Source organism: Malaya genurostris, chromosome 2, assembly GCF_030247185.1.
Source record: "Malaya genurostris strain Urasoe2022 chromosome 2, Malgen_1.1, whole genome shotgun sequence".
Lineage (NCBI taxonomy): Eukaryota > Metazoa > Arthropoda > Insecta > Diptera > Culicidae > Malaya > Malaya genurostris.
Window position 1 is genome coordinate 89,622,920 of NC_080571.1, and position 22,411 is coordinate 89,645,330.

The 22,411-nt window shown below is 39.4% G+C and overlaps 1 protein-coding gene across 7 annotated transcripts in view; it reads left to right on the forward strand.

Moving 5' to 3' along the window:
- LOC131432014 (extracellular serine/threonine protein CG31145) overlaps positions 1-22,131 on the forward strand; it is a 224,093-nt gene extending 201,962 nt beyond the window's left edge. For 6 of the 7 annotated variants that reach the window (XM_058598036.1, XM_058598032.1, XM_058598031.1 and 3 more), the window contains one exon: positions 17,173-22,131. In XM_058598036.1, coding sequence (XP_058454019.1) covers positions 18,843-20,408 — 1,566 coding nt within the window. In that variant the 5' untranslated portion in view covers positions 17,173-18,842 and the 3' untranslated portion in view covers positions 20,409-22,131. Of the gene's footprint in view, positions 1-2,600; positions 2,619-17,172 lie in introns of those variants that run through there. The other variant, XM_058598035.1, reaches the window with a different exon arrangement.
- The last annotated feature ends 280 nt before the right edge of the window (positions 22,132-22,411 follow it).

Below are 22,411 nucleotides of genomic sequence, written 5' to 3' on the forward strand. Positions count from 1 at the left end.
TTCTTCCATTTTTGGCAACAAAAAGTTTGTTAGCATCGAACGATAGCGATCGCCATTCACTGTAACGTTGCGTCCAACAGCATCTTTGAAAAAATACGGTCCAATGATTCCACCAGCGTACAAACCACACCAAACAGTGCATTTTTCGGGATGCATGGGCAGTTCTTGAACGGCTTCTGGTTGCTCTTCACTCCAAATGCGGCAATTTTGCTTATTTACGTAGCCATTCAACCAGAAATGAGCCTCATCGCTGAACAAAATTTGTCGATAAAAAAGCGGATTTTCCGAATGGACCACCTAAGACGCAGCCGCGGTCAACATTTAAATGAAATTATCTTCAAAAAGTAAATGTCATGTACCAATCTAACGTTTAAAATAAAGAACCGATGAGATTTTGCAAATTTTATGCGTTTTATTGTTTAAAAAAGTTCTCAAGCTCTTAAAAAATCACCCTTTACATTGAAGGATGATTTACCAGTCCCAGGTCGGATCATCTAAAAACTCCCTGTACAATTTCAGCTAATTCCGATCAGTAAAGGAGTAGCAACCAGGAGTGGTCACTCAAGCTCAAGCTCAAGCTCAAGCTATTCTAAATGCCCTACGTTTGTTACGCATGCGCTAGAAGAGGTCTATACATTCTTATGTGACTTTCGGTCAGGATACAAGAATCCCGTGCAAATCACTTGTTACCTATGACAATCAGATGGCCACATGTCAATATTGCCAAAAAGCTGTTCATTACGGTAAGCCATGTGATAAACTGGACAAGGAGACAACCAAACCAAAGGACAACGGTGCTTCCTTCACACCAACCCCAAGCAACCCCAGTACACCTGTGACAGTCACCAACAACAGTGAAGTATCCCCTTCAACGAAACCATCCAACGTAACCCCTATAGAACAAAGTACACCAGCTGCAGTTAACAGCTTACCATCCAACCAACCAGCAACTGCAACCAATGTACAACAAGGCGCATCTACAGCAACGAAATCAACAACAACACCACGGCAATGGAGGACGTGACGAACCACGAACAAACTGCCCCTCAATCCTCGCAGGATTACTTCTCCTTCAGTTAATAAAGATTTTGTGTTTTTCAAAATTTGAGATTGTTGTTTTTTTTTATATAGCCATGAGTTACAAATCTTTCTAGTAAATATGCCACAATATGCTACAAAATCATCAAATGGTTTTGTTAGGATTTCTAAATTGCATCTATCAGTAGTTATCCATTGTTCAAAATAGATCTTACTTACAAGTTCCTCTTATAAGTTATCCTCGAGAATTGAATTTCTTACATTCGCGAAGTAAGCAATCATTTGTTCTTACCAGTGAATTACTCAGTAATTTTTCCAAATGAGCTTAACAATGAATTTGAAGGGAATATTTTTTGAGGCTGTCAAGCATTAAATCAACATTTTCAGAAATTGTACTAGAACATTTATTACGACTTACTAGAAGTTTACAATGATTTGGTGTTAACACCGCAAATGTACTGAATGGAATTTAGTGTTTACTGACCGCTTCGAATCGTTGTAAAGTTTCTCTAAGGCTTGAAAGTAAAAGTTTCTGGACTGGTTCCGGATATAATGGACGGCCACATTTTTTGTTAGAAACAGCCTATACTCATCGCTTTTTAACTCATTCTTTTGTTAGTGAAACCGTGTATTTATTCACATTAAATTCGTTCATCATCGTTGGAGCAGACCACGAGTTAGGGGAAATTAAAGGTATTAGTATTTCATCATCTCTTGAGCAATGTGGCTCGGTAAATGTCGCCTTTAATTTAGTAATGATTTTGACGAATCCTGCAGCCTTAGCTTTCATTGTCTGAACTTCTTCTGATTCATTTGGTGATGGATGATCGAATAGTTGTTTACTGATGCTTTCAACGATTTTGGAATACTTTTCGTGACGAAAGTTATCAGACCTGGGCTCTCTGACTGCTATAGATACAATAGTTCCAGAAATACCTTTACTAAATATCCCCACATTTTGATTCCTCAAATCATCCACTAAATCACTGTGTTGGGAGGATGCCGAGGCGATTGAAGCCGCTGTTGGTATTTCTTCTAAATCTTATCTCATACAATCTGGCATTTCGTTGTAGATGGGAGCTAGTTGCTGTGCACTTTCAACGGACACAGGTAGTTATGAATATAATCGAAATGAGTCGAAAATGTGCATTGTAGTATTCACAGTGCACTACTTGGAAGGGAAGCGTTCGATCAGTGTTTTACGTTACCACGTTACCAATACCAACAGGTATAATATAACGGTTACTCCCTTGTTGAACCTGTGATTTTTCAAAACCAGTGATTTTTCTTCTATTTTGTATTAAAAATACCTCGAAAACAACTGCTCGCATCGTCTTGATGCCAAAGGATAATTTATTCAAAATTGCATGAGTAATCATAAAACATAACCCCTGTTTTAATCCCCTAGATTTAGTCACCAAAATTTTATTACAAACTTGAATTAAATTAGACAGTTTCTTTCTAACATAACCTTTTAATATTATTTTTCTGCGTTTCGTATTCAGCTCATCAGTGCATTAGCAGATTATATTGAAATGGTAATGCCACCTCATCTTCGTTCTAGGAATAATGCATAGTATGTAAGTGAACATTGTAAACCATTTATATGTAGTCTACATTTGCTTGACGAAATAAATAAATAAATGAATGATCATGATTGACAATAATATTGACAAGAGCGGACACTCAAGTCAGCACACGAGCCAGCTCACGAGCCAGCACACAATTCGACTCGCGAGCTGGTTCTATGAAGCACACGACTCTCAACTTTTTGACATAATAAGGTCAAGACGTTCGCAGTATTGATTGTAATGGCGCATTGTTCGATGGACTGGATTGTATTTTGCATAATTTGTTCTTGTATGTCTTTCTAGAAATAATTTCCTGGTTCGTAATTAACGGCTAGGTATATAAAAAGTTCATTGTGATAATAATGGAGCTGATTGAATACGTTGAGAGATGTTGTCGCTGATAAAATAAAGCATTGCAAATGGTCACGGCGTTCTTCAAGTGTTAGTTAGCGTCTCTCACAATGTTAATCAACTTCACTTTAGTAATATTGAAAGGAATGAGATTTTGCCATATTTTATGTGGGGAACAGGTTTGAAACGTGGTTGTTGACAGTCTTTTTGATAGTGTAGTGGAAACAACACAAACCGTCTAGTAAGGAGTGTATCGAAAAGTAGTAAGCAACATTGATTATTGAAAAAAGCGAAAAAAAATCACATCATCAGTTTTCGATATATTGTAGAAATATTACATTTTTATGCATTTCACTGATTATATTGAAGAAAATCCTAGTTTCTGTGAAACGCTCGCATTTTAGACTTGACGTTCTTCATTAAATTCTGCACAGTTACTTTTGTGACTTTCCTGGTGGCAGCTGCTCAGTTTTTTTAACTCCTGCATGTTTTGGGACAATGTACCTTCCTTCCGTAAGTGCCGCTTGACAATTGCCCAATACCTTTCAATTGACCGAAGATCCGGGCAGTTCGGTGGGTTGACGTCCTTTTCCACGAATTGTACATTATTTTTTGACAACCACTGTAGAACGGAGTTGGCGTAGTGGGCTGAAGCCAAATCCTGCCAGAAGAGAGGAGGAGCCTTATGCTTTCTGTACAGTGGCAGCATTCTCTTCTTCAAACATTCTTCCTCGTATACCTTGGCGTTAATTGTGCCCTTCGTGAAGAAAATCGACAACCGCAAACCACAAGTACAAATTGCTTGCCAGACCAACACCTTCTGCCCAAACTTTTCCATCGTCACCGTGGTGTCAGCATCGTCCAGGTACTGGTACACCAATAATAATATTGCGATCCGGGCAGCGCTGGAGAGTCTCCTTGGCATAGGTTTCGTCGTCGATCAGGATGCATCCGTCTTTATTCTGTAGAATCCGGTTATACAGTTTTCGCGCTCTTGTTTTGGCCTGAACTTGCTGTACCAGTACTTTTTCGGCACCTTCTGTTTCTTTACGTTTTCAGGGAGTTCCGAACTTTGATCCGTTGAATCATCCCGATGCTGGTGTTGAACTGCTTGGCCAAATCCCGTGCGACGCCGATGGTTTTTTTCCTGATGTACTCAACCACTTTTAAGTCCCGGCCGGGCTGGCTCGGACCAGTTTTCCTACCGGATCGGGCAAATCCTTCATGGAAAGGGTCTTACCGAACTTCTCGATAATATTTTTGACACTGGTGTAGTGCACTTTCACCCGTTTTGCAATTTCGTTGTACGTGACACCACTTCTGAGCACCAAGTGTGCAGAATTTTCTTTCCCGTTTCCGACTCATCATTGAAACGATAAACCGTACCGAAACCAATCGATTGCGCAGCTAATCATTTTGCTTAATAATAATATTGTATCATGTATACAGCTTTGCTTCCGTCGTTTTTTTCCAAGATTAAAAGCTTTATTGCGAAAAAGTGCTTATTATTCGAAGTATTGTCCGTCGCTAGCGACAACTTTCTCTCATCTTTCCGGCAATTTTCGGATCCCGGCTCGAGAAAAGGAGTTTTCTTTTGACGCTATCCATGAAGCAATCCATTTTTCCAACTCTTCGAAGGATTGAAAATGTTGATCTGCCAGGCCGTGTTCCATCGAACCGAATAGGTGGAAGTCAGAAGGGACGACATCTGGGGAATACGGCGGGTGGGGTAAGACTTCCCATTTTAGCGTTTCCAGGTACTTTTTAACCACTTTTGCGACGTGAGGCCGACCATTGTCTTGTTGGAGGAAGACTTTGTTTTGTCGCTCTTGATATTGTGGCCGGTTTTCTTTTAGCGCGCGACTAAGGCGCATCAGTTGCGTTCGGTAGCAATCTCCTGTGATTGTTTTCATCCGGTTTTAAGAGCTCGTAGTAAATCACACTGAGCTGATCCCACCCAATACAAATCATAACCTTGGCGCCGTGAATATTCGGTTTTGCCTTCGACGAAGTAGCATGTCCGGGCTTTCCCCGTGATTTTTTGCGTTTAGGATTATCGTATTGAACCCACTTTTCATCACCGGTTACGATTCGATGTAAAAACCTCTTACGATTTTGTCTTTGAAGCAATTGCTCACATACAAATAGACGGTGCTCGATGTCCCTCGGTTTCAACTCGTACGGCACCCAGTTTTCTCCTTTCCGAATCATGTACAGGGCCTTAAGACGTTTTAAAATGGCTTGCTGACTCACTCCCATCGATTCGGCAAGCTCTTCTTGGGTTTGGCACGAATCTTCACCAAGCAATGCTTCTAATTGTTCATCTTTGAAGGTTTTTTCTCTTCCACCACCATGTTTGTCTTCGATATCACCATTTTTGAAACGTTGAAACTACTTCCGACACGTTGTTTTACTCAGAGCAGCTTTACCGTAAGTTTCCGAGAGCATTCGATGCGCTTTAGCTGCATTTTTTTTCGAATTGTAACAGAAAAGTAAAACATCCCGCCAATGGCGAGAGTTGGGCACATAAACAGACATTTTCGAGCGTGAATAATACGAAAACAAGAACAACTGTCACCGAAACGGCGATGACAATTCGTTGGGCACTGTACACACTCACTTTAAAGGCATTATCATCTATCTATTTTGACCAGCCTCAGCCGGTACAGCCACCTATAGGAAAACGGCGGAAGCAAAGCTGTACACCTGATAATGACAAGAGACAAGACAAGAGCTAACAGTCAAGTCAGCACATGAGCCACCTCACGAGCCAGCACACGATTCGATCTAGTAGCAAACCCGCACACGAGTGTTTGCTTCCGACTTCGTGTGCGTGTTTTCTGCTACCTCATGTATTTCGTATTTGTACGAGCCACGAGCTCTATCGATGCGGCTCTTGTTTCTTGCTAGCACACACTCATGATTCTGGTTTGAAAAAGCACAGCACATGAATTTTATAGGCACTCACAGCAGGTACAGTGCAGCTCGTGTGCTGTGCTCGGACATCACAGCTCTTAATTCAACCTCACGAATATCACTTTAAGCTCTTTTGCTACTCCAAGACAAGGCCATAATAAGGTAACTGATTATTTTTTCTGATCGGGTAAACATAAAGACCCTTTTCGAAAACCAGTCTTGCAAAGCAAAGTCTTGGCATTACATTCCTTTGGTGGAATTTGGCCTTTCTGTTTCAACAGACTTCGCAGCCGATTCTTAGTGTACAGAATCATTGCATGGCTAGTACTATGGATCCTACTGACACTAAGAACCCTTGCAGGTCGGGGCTCGAACATACGACAACTGGCTTGTAAGACCAGCGTCCTATGCGTTGAACCGCCAACCCGGGACAAAAATCAATCTTGAGTGAAACAAAAACTCTAGACCTGCGAAAAGCCTTTATTTGCATACCGATCACACAATTCTTAACGGAAATTTTCACCAAACATATTTTGAAATAACAAACAAAACGTATGAAAAGAAACCCTATTCTAACCATAGAAAGCTTTCCCAAAGATCTACGAAGAAATTAATTGTTTATGATAATTTTCATTCTCTGATAATTAACCGGTATGAACTGTTTCCTGGAATTTGCAAAAAACTGATTTGTGATAGGCAGTATGAAAATTGGAAATCCAGTATCCATAAATTTTCGCCTTCCGGGAAATGAGCCAATTTATTCGTCTGTAGCAAAGCAAACAAAGACTGATTGCAACCCGGCTACCCGTGTAGCCAATCATCATCATGTTGGTTGGTTGTTCTACTGCCCACTGACGATGATTTCCAAACTTCGCTCGTATAGCAATACATACAATAGCGATTTGCGAAAATTCCGCAACCGAGTGCTATTATAAACTCATTCAATTAATCCATCAATTGTCATTAACGCGGGCTTCTGGCTGCACGGTAATCTGTAACCATGATTGAACACAGCGGAGAACCTCTCATGCAGCTGCTTCTTCTTATTGCCAAGCATGTTCAAAACCCCACCCACCCACATTCCACTTCAACACCGAGCCCAAGCGGATCCACCGCGTACCGACGTTGTGTGGTCATACCCTTTCAAACAGGTACGCATATAGCAACGACAATTAATTGTGTTATTAGCTATCAGTATCGCTTTCTCATGGCTGACAGATCTCCGTTGGTCTTAGATGTCATAGATCTGCGGATTATCCTTCCAATAATCCTGCGTTTCGAATAGATCTGGTTCGGCGACTGCATATTATTTCAGCCGCCACGAGATGCTTCAGTTTGTGTTTATGTTTGCTCTTGCATTGAGGTGAAGTACGTCCGAATACAGCTAAGCATTGGGCAGACCGACCGACCAACCGACGAAATCCACCATCAAGAGGTAAACATTTTGCTCTTTCGAGTAACTTTTTTAGGAATCGGTACGGCAATATACAGAATAATAGCTGAGTTTATCTCAAATGAAAATGTTGTTATTGTTTCAAGCAGTTTGTATCTGAGAGTTGTGTTGCTACATAACCGAAGAATCACTTGAACCAGCAGTACTTCGTGAGGGTTTTTTCTACGAAGCGAAGATTGTGTCGAAAGTTGCTTGATGGTCTGTGGTTCTATTGTTTGATGTGGATCTTCGATGCAATTTGGCTCATTTAGAGCAGGTTAAGTGCTTGCGTATCAAGTCGTTATGTGTAATTTGATTAGACTCCTCTTGAGACCTAACATTCAATGAAACAGGTGCTGTTTTGTACATTATGTTGAATGTGAAGAAAGTCAGCCTCAGTTCAAAATAGCAAAACAAAACAATTTAATACCTAACTAAAGGCTCGATGACCGTGTACGAATTTTCGCATAACATCAACAATTTTCGAGCATAACAGCGCTCTAGATCACTTCAATAACGCTCGATTGGGGAGTGTGCCTTAATATTATATTATATTATTGAATAAAAAAAAAACGCTCGATTGGTCGCACCGCTCGGACCAAATGATCCAGTAGTTTAACACCCTCGACAGCTGTACCGAACCCAGTGGCAACAACTCATGGCGAATTTGCATACAACCCATCAAACTTCCCACGCTACTGTTGGCGATAAAAAAAAATAATCAGTCCATGAAAGCCCATTGCACTACTGACCTACAAGCACCGGGCGAAAACGGCAACATTACCGCGCTGAATTGCGTGAAAATGTTTGTTTTGGCAGTGTTCACTTGAGTTGGAAATAAAAAAAACTCTGGTGCTGGAACCGATCATTTTTATTTCCGCAATGAGATTTTACACTTCAGCACAGTAATAATAACGATCCGAAGCCCTAATCGAAATTGCTCATAAGCGTGAAGAATCCGCCAACCGACAAAATGGAGGTGCCTAAAATAGGGCTCCACAGAGCAAGAAAAAATCATTATCATTCCACGTACGCTCGCGATGATGAAGATAAACAGCAATCAACTAATTGATACCCTTTTTTGTTCCCTCGGTTCTCGGTTCGGATCCGGCATGGCATGATGTAGGAAATCTTCCGGCAAATAGCGAGAGGTGCTCGATTGTTGTACTCTCTGGTTCAAGTTCCCGCTAAGCCAATTCGATACAGATGTTGATAGAAATTATCAGCTCGTCTGACCCACTCAGTGGCTACTCCTCCCAAGCAAAAAAAAAAGCACACCATGCACATAGTCCAGTCAAGCCGAGTCGAGCTAAAACGAACAACAAAGCATAAAACCTCGTAGCTTTTGTAGAGACCAGACCCGGGCTGCCGCCGTCCCCCTTTGCTCTGAGGTAGAGTACCGGTCAGCACTTTTTTGCACTATCGAGACGAGGTGGAAGAAATAAACGGTTAAAAGGTAACTGGCAATAATTTGCATATGTGAGAAACGTGAAATAAACATTTTTTATATCGACACCATTCGGAATTGGTTGATGGCACGAGCTCGACGGCAATAGGAACAGTTCTTCAGATGGGATAATACGGAAACAGCTTACCGAATGACATGCAAGAAGTGACATTTGTTTATTCCAGTAGCAAACAGACAATATTGTTAGATGATCATTGATTGTTTCCTTTTTTTTGAGTAAGAGGAAAATATTCAAATTGAAAAGTATAGAAAATATAACTAATATCCTTTAATTCGAGCTGCCGAAGGCCTTCGGAAATGAGAGATACCACAACGAGGTGAATTAATCTTTAGGATTAATTTTTTTTTCATCATTTCAAAAATCATGTTCAGATCTAAACAGGCTAAACAATGCGTATTCCTACGTGTAATGAACTTCATACTGGACCATACCAAGTTTGTCATACAAACGATTACTTGAGCTTGAGCTGAACCGACGACCCTTGGTTGCCACTCTGTTACTGTTCAGCTGAAACCCCATAACTGGAGCGTCGAAGTTCACGAAAAGATACGTTTAAGAACATTTAGTATTGTGTCTAAAATTCCATGACATGGAATTTATTGAAATAAAAAACAACGAATACTGATAAAAACCGACCACCGTGACTTGAACCGAGAATCATTGGATCACAAAGTACGCTTGTTAATCGGTTGAGCCATAGAAGCACATATCTGCTTGGCTGATAAAAAGGGCATTTAAATGAAATCATGTTACAGTCGAAACCATATTAATCTAACATTAAGTCATTACAAATGAAATTTTCCGTCATTTGACATATTAGGTCTCTATGAATTACATGGTTTGGAAGATCAAGTCACCCGTAAAATTCAAACTTATTTGGTGTGCTGAATTAACAGGAACGAAGTTGGCTGAAAGATAACTGCACTATAAAAAAAATATATTTTACTGGCGACTTAAGTCCTCATAAAGACTGTCTCAGAAAGTATGGACGCACTTTGATTTCGCTGTAAATAATTTACAAGTGTTAGATATTCAAATTTTATTCCATATACTGATAATATTAGACTACAACAACAAAATATTATTCTCAACATTTGCTACTTAGCCATTGTAGACTAGCTGGCGCACCTTCTTGCGGACGTTCCTCATTAAATTCCGTATAGACTTCTTGGCGACAAGTTTTGACACTTTTTTCCAATCTTTTTCGAACTGTTGAATGGTTTCGGCTGTCGAGACATGTTTCCTAAGATGTGCCCCCGTTAGTGCCCAAAATTCCTTAATTGGTCGAAGTTGTCGGCAATTTGGTTTATGCATATATTTTGGGACGAAAGTGACATTTTTGGTAGTATACCATTCTACCGTTGATTTCGAGTAGTGGCAAGAAGCAAGATCTAGCCAGAAGACAACAGGATTATAGTGGCTTCGAATCATGGGTAGAAGTCGTAAACATTCCTCGATGTATATTTCATTGTTCATTGAAGCAGTGGTGATGAAGGGTTTCGAAATCTTACCGCAGCTACAAATTGCTTGCCAGACCATAGTCTGCTTACCAAATTTTTCGACTTCAATCGATGTCTTGGACTGATTTAACACTTGTCCTTCTCACACCGTATAATATTGTGGTCCCGGCAAGGATTTGTAATCGAGTTTCACGTAGGTTTCGTCGTCCATGATATGAAGCTCAAATTTCCAGCAAGAATCGTATTGTACAGCTTTCGAACTCTCGGCCTGATCGATGCTTCTTGTTTCGGACTACGTTTTGGTTGTTTCTGCTTCTTATAGGTTCGAAGATTCAAACGTTCTTTAGTACGAAGAACATTTAACTTCGAAGTGCCCACTTCTATGGCCACATCCCGAACTGAAACCTCCTTCTTTTGCTCGAACGCCTCCAATGTACGTTTATTCAAATGAGGGTTAGCAGGACCTTTTTTTCGACCGGTTTATCCTCAAAGGTGTTATCCTCACCGAACTTCCTGATTGCATTTCGCACGGCTTTTTCACTTACTCCTTCCATTTTGGCTACCTTTCTCCTTGACAGTCCGCGTTCTGTGAACCATTTGTACACAATTTTTCGACGTTGTTCTGCTGAAAGTCCACACATTTCGAAACAAACTAATGAAAACGAATAAACAACTGCACAAGTGGTTAGAGAAGATTGTAAACAACAGGACGCAGCCATAAAAATTGACAGATTCTGAACCATTGCTAAATGGCATCGGTTATTGGTTGCGTCCATACTTTCTGGGATAGTCTTTATGATGTAATTCACAAAGATTATTTCAAAATTGTTCACTGTGTAGTGATGTATAGAATTGTTCTAAATTTGTTTCCATCAGGTAACATGATTACATATTTAACTGTTGGCCTAAGAATATATTATTGTTTATAAACTGACCATGAATGCCTAGTTGAAGAATTATACGACTATTTGAATGGCATGACTTTTCCGTGTCATGTATAAAAACACTCGCCTGAAAATTAAATTTTTATACTTATCAACCTGTAATTCCGGAACTGGAAGTCGTATCCGAATGCAATTCGGTAGGGTTATATAAGATAGTAAGACCTTACATTTGAAACTTGGGGTGCTCTTTCCGAGAAAATCGAGTGCAATTTTTAGTTCATTTTACCCCGTAACTCCGGAATTGGAAATCGGATCCATATGAAATTCAACAGACTATGGGATTGTAAGATCTTTAATTTGAATCTGAGTTGCAGAAAATTTGTTAGGCGGTCTCTGAGAACATCGGGTGCCTTTTTTCATTTATTTTGCACATTTTACCTAGTTACCCAGCATCTTTTTACCGACATTTGGGATGAAATTTTTCACTAAGCTCATCATTAACAATTACGCCGTAATCAGCAAGTGCGTTTACTAGAATTTTCGAAACATGTGATAGCTTTTTGCCGGAATATGGCAAAACAACTGACATTTACGTTTTACATTTTCGCTTGGCACTACGTATTGATTTACTAACACAATATTTTGCAAAAAAAATTCCGATGATCATTCGAATAATATTTTGTAAGGTTCGGCATATTTGAATCGGCCTGAAATGTATATGGAAATCGCTATTATAAATGTTATTATTTAAAGATTATGGAAGACGCTTTCTATGAATAACCAACAATATACTCTACTGCAGTGAACTTCACATTCTAACACACATATTTCGCTGTCGCACCAAATGGGCATCATCCCGTTCTTCATTTGTTTCTCTTTTTACCAAAGCTCAGTTTAACTACCGTCAGTTTATCTCTTGAAGTTACTAAATATCTCTCACAATCGAATGAGAGAGTGGCTTTCAAGTGAGCTTAATGTAAACATTCAAATTGGTTCAAGATAATGGATGAAAGGTAAACCAGTCATGATAACTGAAATATAAATTACAAAATAAACATGAATCTTTCAATTTTTATTTTTAATATTTCGAAACACATCTCAATACATTTCAAAGAGTTTTTAACTTGCTGGTGATAATTGACAACTCAAATGAGAACCGCCACCTTCTATTTATCATTATAGTCGAAGAGAGTTTTGTGTTATCGAGTTGATGTTTTTGCCTATTCATTCGCACTTGCTCACTACCCTCAGTGAAGACAATGAAACAGGTAGATTACTTGGCAATACAAACTGAGCAAGTGATACTTCAAGTGACTAGGTACGCTTACTCAATTGACGATGAACTCTGGGAGCTTCGGCAACGAAAGTGAAATGAATGAGAAGAAAAGTTGACAGTCAACGGCAATAAATTTCATTTTCATCTAATAATATTCGATTCAAATGGAGTTTTACCGCATTGATGAGAATACCGAGACTCTTAGCAATTTTTCTCAAGCCGAGATGATTACTAAGTATTCGGCGGTGCGAATCTCGGCAATTCTATTACTGATATTCAGCAAAAAAAAAGTGTGTATAATGACTACCCGACAGTGAATGCAGGTTCTGAAGTGCGCTTTCTATAAATAATCAACAATAATTTGTAGTTACTGTACTTATTGGATAGGTCGCAGATCTAAAAAAAATATCATCCATTTTTTTCTAATGACCATCGGAAAATGTCTTCAAAATATTTCGTCAGAAAATGCACTACTGCAAAGCGAAAATGTAAAGCGCAAATGACAGCAGTCTTGCTGAATTTCGGCAGAAATGATTTCGGTAAACGATTTCGGTGTTAGCAAAATTTCAAATTTCTGATTAAAAATTGTATTTTAAACACTAGAATATAATTTTACAGATTTTGTTAAGCTTTACACGGAAAGACCGAAATCAGCATTTTGGCGAAAAATTTAGTTGATTTTCTGACTTTAGTTAGTTATTTTTTAAGACAACTAAAAAAAATCTTACTTTTGCTGATTTAGATTTTTTAATTCTCATTCCCTTAACAATAATTAAATATTTGTTGAAATGGCTATTTTTTTAGTTGAATTCACCAATTCAACGTGCTGTCATTTCTTAGCTAAGGTACACTTCATTTCCATTCAGCTAGTTTTTTAGTTGAATTAGAGAAATAAAACGTTGTTTTCAACCAACATAAATGGTTGAATTGGTTTCTGCAATTTGCAGCTATATGACGCTCTGTCACCGAAATAACGTTAACACCGTAATGACTACTAGCCACTAGATGGCACACTACTACCGAAAAGAATTTTTCAGTCGCGGTTGTTTTTTCTATATTTGCAGATATAAATACGATGTTGTATTGGAAAAAAGACATAAACGAAACATAAACTTCTTTTTACAAAATTTTCTTCTAAAACGCTGTTTTCTTCATTCGACTTCGCGAAATCGACTCTCTCACTGATAACTTTGAGCACTCGGAAAACAAAATCCGAATACAAGTAGTACACTGGAAGGCGTAGCTTGGAAGGTTGGAAGATACAAAAAACACCATTTGACATATACAATTAGAGTGCAACATTCGAAACTCACATCACTATTCCGCGTAAAAACATTATTACGCACAATCGCTTCAAATGCGCACAAATTCACAAATTTACATATCGGTTTAGAAACTTATATATGGATATATCGTAACACATGCGATGGCTAATAAACTTGTTAATAAAAACCAATTTCATTTTTTTTATTGTGCTGTCCTTCAGTGATGATGGTGATAGATAAATGGAAACAAATTTTCTGATTTTAATAACAAAATTAGTTGTTAATTAGAATTTCGTATTGGATTGAAATATTGCTGGTTTTTGTCCAGGACATTCGCTAAAAATAAGAGTTTTTTCCAGCAAAGTAAATTCTCAATTTTAACTAATTTCATAGTTATTTTAGAAATTTTGTTGTTAAAATCAACTAATTCAAAAACAGTAATACGAATTAGGTGCAGAGCTAATTTCGGTCGTTGCGTGTACGATTCGTTTTAGGCCGTCAGTGCATAATAGTTTATGTTGAACTGTTACGCCACAAAAATATGTGCCTTCATAAAAGGTTCTTTTCAGAACTACCATTACATTATTATAAAGAACTATACAAATTATTTCGTAATATTTAATTGTGTGTCAGAATGTTTGTTGTAACCAAATCGTACTTCAGTGTAGGTGCGTCATTTTAAATTGTAGTAGTGGAGAATTAACACAATCGATCTTTAACTGATATTCGGAAGTGTAAAGGAAGCGTGCCAATTTAATTCGTATACACATTGTTATGTCTCTGACATTACCCACCCACCTTGTTTCGCTGTGTAGAGTACGACTACGTCTAGGAGCAAAGTCACCGGAACAAATTTACGTTTCATTTTCATTTCAGCTTATGTTGACAACCCCTGAATGAATCTTTAAGGACGATGCACTTCGGTGTATTTAAAAATCGTTGCAGCTCATGTAGAGTTTGAGTTGTACGTCTGCTAGGCGATCTATGTTGAAACTGTTATACTCTGTCTAATCAAAAACGAAATGTAAAGCAGTACATATTCTAGTGATTAATTGGCTATTTTCCATCAAAAACTTGAAGTTTGACAAATGATTTTAAATTATTTTGGCTGTAACTTTTTCGTTTTAAGAATCAAATTTATATTATATCTTGGTTAAGAAATCAAATTTTAATCAAAAATATCGCAACGACTGTGTCATTTATTTTATTTCAATTTTCAAGGTCATATTCTAATAGTTCGAAACGCATTTAGCTTATTTTCGAAATTCAATTTCTTGGATATCATTTTTATGCAAGCAACAGTTTCCGAGTTATTATGATTTGAAGAGAGTACATGCAAAAATACATTCACCCTTTTCAGAAAAGAACCTTTTATGAAGGCACATATTTTTGTGGCGTAACAGTTCAACATAAACTATTATGCACTGACGGCCTAAAACGAATCGTACACGGAACGACCGAAATTAGCTCTGCACCTAATTCGTATTACCGTTTTTGAATTAGTTGATTTTAACAACAAAATTTCTAAAATAACTATGAAATTAGTTAAATTGAGAATTTACTTTGCTGGAAAAAAAAACTCTTATTTTTAGCGAATGTGTTTAGTTGGCGAATATCCTGTACAAAAACCAGCAAATTTCAATCCAACATGAAATTTCATTGACATCTAATTATGTTAATAAAATCAGAAAATTTGTTTCCATTTATCTATCACCATCATAACTGAACACGCAGAGAAATTTTTTTTAAATATAACCAAATTTGGGTTTCACGCAACGATTTATTTTGTTAAAATAGTGACAAAAGAAAATCTGGTTTGATATAGAAAATATTGCTGCTTGAAACTACAAAACATGATAATCAATTTTACTCAGTGTGTTAGCTTGTTTCAAACGACATTTTGATAAAAACAACAAATATTTCACTTGTGCGTTCCTGTCAATTTCTTGACAAACAATTTCATAGTGAATTCAATTTGAAAAATTTGTTATGAATGAACGAACTTTAGATAAAGTTAGGAATTGATGCGCTTTGAATTCACAAACGTTTTAGTTAAAATAAATTACCTTAAATTTAGCTATTTCAACTAATGCTTTTCTTTGTTGAAATCTTAAAATGATTTCTTTTAAACTAACTTACAGGGTTATATTTTATACTACTTTTATTTCGATTTATATTGGTTCAAAAATTTCTAGAAAACAATTATCTTTAATTTAGAATATTTTTAAGACATTTGATCGTTTCGTCATTCCGTTGCTACAAGATCGAATTATTCACATACCGCAGTAAAGCCCTGTTTTTTATTTTTTTAGCATCCAAACGATTCGGTGCTCCATCAATCCGGCCAAAACAGCGTATCTGCATCAAATATTTTTTGTAAAGAAAATGTGTTATGTAATATGATGCAAATTTTTAAAATATACTTAATCATCAATACATACACTTGAATTGTTGGAAACCTCCTAGGAAATGAAAAAAGCAAACTTCTTACGAGGGAGACAAAAATGCAGTGGTTTATACGCGTGAGAAAAAACATGTTCTGGTTAATATGAAATAAAACTAACGCGGTTCATTTAAACAGTAAACTTAGGTGTATTATTACACAAATAATATCATAGATAAATTGAACCAAATTTTTACTTGATATGAAGGTATAGCAGGATTGAGTTAACGGGGACATTGCCGATAACATTAACTCAACTTTGGCTGACATGTAAAAAATTGTTAGTTCATTTCAACAATAAACTCAGCGGGAACAAATATATTTTTGATTTGGTTGGACCAAAATTTTGTTTGAAATCAAACAGAGATCATTGTGTTTGTTGAAGGGAGAAATTGGTTTGTAACAATCATATTCTAGCTTGAAATGAATATAAATCAAATTTTAAAAACTACTAACTGTTTTGTTATTTTAAACATGCTCAATTTCTCTGCGTGAAGGACAGCACAAAGAAAACAAAAATGAAATGAAAGTTGAATCTGCCATACTGAAGTCTTATGTTTAGATTCCACCAAATCGAAGAAAGTCATTCCAAATTTTGCTTCCCTTTATGCTGTTAATTTCTGGAATTGCTATCATTGCTTCTAAATGAGAAACTAATCCTACATTCGATAAGGATAAACAAATTTGTTCTTCAAATTCTCCCTACATGTAAACTCTTTCAGCCTAACGGTTGATACGGTTGGGTCGTAATTATAAATAGTAAGTTTTGTAATAGATATTTCATATTATGCACCAATACTCAGCGATACTCGCTAACGGTTATATGAAAAAGCAAATGTTCAACATTCCAGTGTTAATTAGAACCTTTACCAACTAGGCTGACACGGCTGACTCAATCAACAAGTTTACCCGAAAATCGAAACGCTCTGTAAATGTGGCTTTTATTCTCGACAACTTTATACTCTATGAGTCACATTTGCTTCCACAACAGTACAGCTCACTTTTGTGAGTAACTCATAAATTATCTACTTTAACGCCTTTCTTTTGCTTTTTTCCTTTTATTCCAGTTCCAATCGACGCATTGTACCAGATAGGCAGCAGCATCATCATCATCAACAGCATCTTACGGTCAGGTCGTTAAAAATTCGACCTGTTATTTTTGGAAGTGCTGGTGGCAACAGCCACCAGCCGGGGTAGGCAAAGTACCATGAATGGCGGTAAAAATAAGCATCCTCACCCAGTGCGTTGGACGATGTCACTAGTCGCTAGCTTGGGTAGACAACAAACAGACAAAACACAAACACCCCCCTGAATCCACAAACTGTTTAGTGCCTCAAATCGAAGCCGAACGCACCTGCCTTAGCCGGCCGATCCTAAAACGAAGGCAGTAGCGCCACAGACGACGAACACCACTCAGCTGTGCAGCATCGAGCGGCGTCGGAGTTGGTGGCACCGGCACAGGTAGTGGAGCAACAATATCCAAGTGGAAAAAGGAAAGGTGGAACAATTACCCGGCGTTAATCTGGGGAAAACGCTCTCGCGTCTGCTTTGATTCAGTATCGATTCAGAGTTCACGCGAAACAGAGCCTCCGAGCTCGAACGAGTCAGTTGGAGAGTCGGAGTCCCCCAAATCAACAGACAAGATCTACCAGCAGAATGAGCATAACATCCACCAGAAGAGGAGCACAGCAGCGAACATCATAACCTCGTTTTTTTCTTTTTTTGCCGAGGCAAAGATTATGTAAATGATCCGGTGCTTTTTTTTCTTCTCTTGTTCGAACGCGCCATTGTGTTTCTTGACGATTCTTCTGGCTGGCTTAGAGAACTCAGAGATATCGCTGATCTGCCAGCGGTGCGAAGTGTGAAAGCAGCAGTGTGTTGGACGGGTGCAGCGGAAAACGGCCGGTTTTTACTGGACGACCGCGAGAGAGTGTGAGCAAGAGCGAGAGAACAACACGCGGTCTACGCGAAATATAAGGGAGCTTAATCTTATCACAAAATTGCGCCGCTAGTAGTGCGCGAGAACCGAGTGATTTCGCAAGTGCTCGGCGGTATCGGGACCCAGTGGAAGCAATTTATTTTGCATTACCCCGAAGCATCCGTCAATTGGCATCCGTCACGAAGCAGTTCATGGAAACCTTTGGTGCCGAGCCACGTGACGTTTGGGCTTGTAGTTTTTAAACTGGCGAATCGCGGATGAAACGGCAAATGTCATGTTTTTGTTTGGATCAGCTGAACCAGCGTCTGTGCAGGCTATGGTGATACCACAAACGAGAAACAGATTCCCGACAGCGAAGTACGAAGCGCATCCGTGTTCCGTGTGGTAGTGTTCAAGTTGTAAGCATAATTTGTAGTGAAGAATAAATAAAAGCCGCAAGTAAGACAACACGAAAAATGCTGACACCGGTGAAAAACAATCAAAGGGCATGAGCGTGGTGTATGGTGGCCAGTAGAGGACGTCCTCTGCCACACGCTGGTACAGTTTCGCAGTGATAGTGTCGCGGAAAACTTTCCATCGACGTCTCGCAGAGTGGTACGTGTCGAATTGTAAAGTGCAGTGATCTGCTGAATCGGAAATATGCCACTCGGTGATTCGGCAGAAGATTATTCCGAGCGAAGATTTAAAAGCTAAATCGAAAGTGACTTAAACGGTGATCATTCTGTGTTTGGTTTTTGAAGTGGACAGATCAGGCTCCTATGTGAACTTTTATTTAGCAGGGCCCACCGGTCAGAGAAGATGTATTGGATACGGTCCAAAAAGTTGAAAGAGCGCCTGGCGCTCGGTTTCGGCGCCTCGCTTGTGTTGTTCACACTGCTGCTGGTGATCGATTTACAAATGGATCTCGGTGTGTCTCGAGGAGATTTCATTCCTTCCCATGCGCGAATACGTTTCGCCAGCGAGGATGATAAAAGCGGTATCTACAATGAGTTTCATCGGAAGTTTTTGGCCAAAAGCAACGCTTCCGGTTCGAAAGAATATCTAACCACGAACCCACATACTCGTGGCAGGACGGATACGTCGGGAGCGGGGTTCCCGGGAAAACAAATAACCACTACGCCACCACACGATCGTTTCAAGGATTTGACAGCGGTGGTGGTGGCGCCGAAAAACCGAAGAAATCCGCAATACTTTGAGCGGATCGTCATCAAAGAAGACTATACGGAAGACATAAATCCGAGCCTGGCGGAAATGCTCGATCTGCGAGTGAGTTCCAATGCAAGCAATCTGGAGAAGTTTCAACTATCGATTACCAAAAACGAGCTTTACTCTAAGAGTGACCGACTCGTAGACGCTGTGATTCAAGATATGATTACGCTCCCGATTAAGCACGTAGTTCAGAAAGAAGGTGGCACCCAGATTAAACTGATAATCGAATATCCGAACGATATTCACGCTCTGTTTAAACCGATGCGGTTCCCCCGGGAACAGCAAACGCTACCGAATCATTTTTACTTCACCGACTACGAACGACACACGGCGGAAATTGCCGCATTCCATCTGGACCGGTTGATGGGTTTCCGTCGAGCGATGCCCGTAACTGGCCGAATTTTAAACATTACCACCGAGATCGAAGCGGTGTGCGATGAAAACCTGCTGAAAACATTCTTCGTGTCACCGGCGCGCAACAAGTGTTTCCACGGCAAATGTTCCTACTATTGTGATACATCCCACGCGATCTGCGGCAGTCCCGACACGCTGGAAGGTTCGTTCGCGGCCTTCCTACCGACACAACCGGATACCCAGCGAAAGGTGTGGCGGCATCCCTGGCGTCGGTCGTACCACAAACGCAGGAAGGCCCAGTGGGAAACGGATCCGGACTACTGTTCCATGGTACGCGACATTCCCCCGTACGACGAAGACCGCCGACTGTTGGATCTGATGGACATGTCGGTTTTCGATTTTCTCACCGGCAACATGGATCGACACCATTACGAAACATTCAAAATCTTCGGAAACGACACGTTTCCGATTCATCTGGACCACGGTCGAGGCTTTGGTCGACCATTCCACGATGAACTTACCATCCTGGCCCCGTTGCTGCAGTGCTGCTTGATCCGATCGTCAACGTTGGAGACGCTTCTGCTGCTGCACAACGGCCCGAAACCGTTGTCGGAGCGGATGCGGGAATCGATGGCATCGGATCCGATCACTCCGGTTCTGTGGGAACCGCATCTGGTCGCGCTGGATCGGAGGATCGGTATCGTACTGCAGGCTGTCCGGGATTGTCTCAAGAAGGCTTCCGAAGAGGAAGAATTCGACGCTGGACAAAATCAACTCGGTAACGGTGATAGCTTCTCCTAGCGTTCCTATCGTCAGCGGACGAGCCGACTCTACCAGATACTACTAATCAATCATAACAGTAACGGTGCAAATCCAATCGGCCAACGTAGAAATGTGTATATAGGATAATCTGTGGGTTATGAGTGAATGAATGATGGACGTGCGAGAAAATTGAGAGTGAATGCTGTTTGAATCAAGGCCGCGAAAGAGAAAACTGTGAAGCACAGAGACTGGCCGATTTCCGTTAGTGAATGTTGTGCTGGGCGGGTTGTTTATTAGCTCATTACATGATTATCATAAACTGATAGCGGATCGCAACATACACAAAGAGAGAGAGAGAGAGAGAGAGAGAGAGAGAGAGAAAGAGGTTAACGAACGCATGTCCGTGTACCGAATTCTCTACGATTGGACGGTTCCAAGGAAATAATTTTTACTAAAATTAGAGAACTAGCTGTGAGACTGACAGGTTGCAAGCGGATGATCCCGCTGCAGTGAGAGGCCAAAGTTGTAAATGAGCAAAACCTAAATCACGAAGAAATTAGCGATCCCATCTAGGATCCGTTTATTTACGTTTTAAACGATAGATATGATATTAGATGTTCTTGTTTCCGTTAAGTTTTACCAATATGAAATGTGTACCACCCTCTTTTTTCTGTTATCATGTGAAAGTCTTCGAAGTGCTAGGCATGTTCCCATAAACACATATTTCTCGTGTATAACGTAACAAGTGAGAGATTGGAATATCAACCGTCTTCGTTCAAAGCCGTACTAGTAAATGTCACTGAGAACCGAACAAAAATATACAAGCTCATGTATGAGCCCATATAATCAATCAAACAGAATCATCATAAAAGTTCGACACTCATTAGCAGGATGTTTTTCCCCTCCAATCAACGCTATCCCGTTGCTGTTATTGTTAATTCGGTTCCGAGGACAAATATTACCACACCACCTACAGTGCAAATTGAAACTTTCCTTTATTTGTAGTAGAAAAAAAACAAAATTAACCAAACGCCAATAAAACAAACAAAAATTACGTGGTGTCCATCCAGCGGCCGAAACGGTGAGTGATTACGACGAAAATTGGGATCATTAATCAAATTGCTATTGGAATCCGTGAGTATTGAGACTGTCGCATCCGTGGTATTTTGTTTTTTTCTTGTTTTTTGTTGTCAATCGTCAAACGCTACCTGCTGAAAGAGTGAAGATAAACGAAAATAATCATATTTTTAATTGCACTTGTACAATAATTGGCAAACATCAGTGAATGTGGGAGAAGTGTGAGATAGCATTCATTTTGAAAAAAAATGTCCCCCATCTCATTCCCCGCACGCGTAGACTCGCTGAATGAAATATTGGTTATGTCAGGAAGCGGTATGTCTCGGGGTAGCGAAATATGACTAAGCGATGCGTTCATCACCGATGGCACCGACTGCCGTTCGAATTGGCTCACGCATCAGTTCGGGCTTTTGATATTTCATTTTGGTTTCAATCTACTCTACTATTTTCTGTAGGGGAAAAATGTTCGCTGATTATTTGCAAGTGAAAAAGACGAAAAGGAACCATACGTTTTCCAGTTCTACGCATATTTTTTCGTACTCTTGTAAGGCTGTTTATATTCTGATACTATTTATAATTTATTCGACGCTAGAGTATATTGTATAGCAAAAGATCAATAAAGAAAAACCGTAGTCTAAGTAAATTTGACAAATAAAGTGAGTACCGTTGTTGTTGTTCACAGTAATCTGATTCTGTTAGATGTTCGATTTTGATGACCTCCCGATTGATGCAATGTGGTAAGTAAAATGTGTAGTAACACGTATTCAGCTTGTAGTTCGACAAAAGAATATCACTGATGGTATGGATGCACCTAGTTTTCAATGAAAACAGTACAAAAGTGTTGAATAGTTAACATTTCTTCTCATCATTTAGCGATTGTAGGCTAGCTGAGGCGTCTTCTTGCGATCGTTCTTCATTAGATTCAACACAGACTTCTCAGTGACAAGTTTTGACACTTGTTTTTT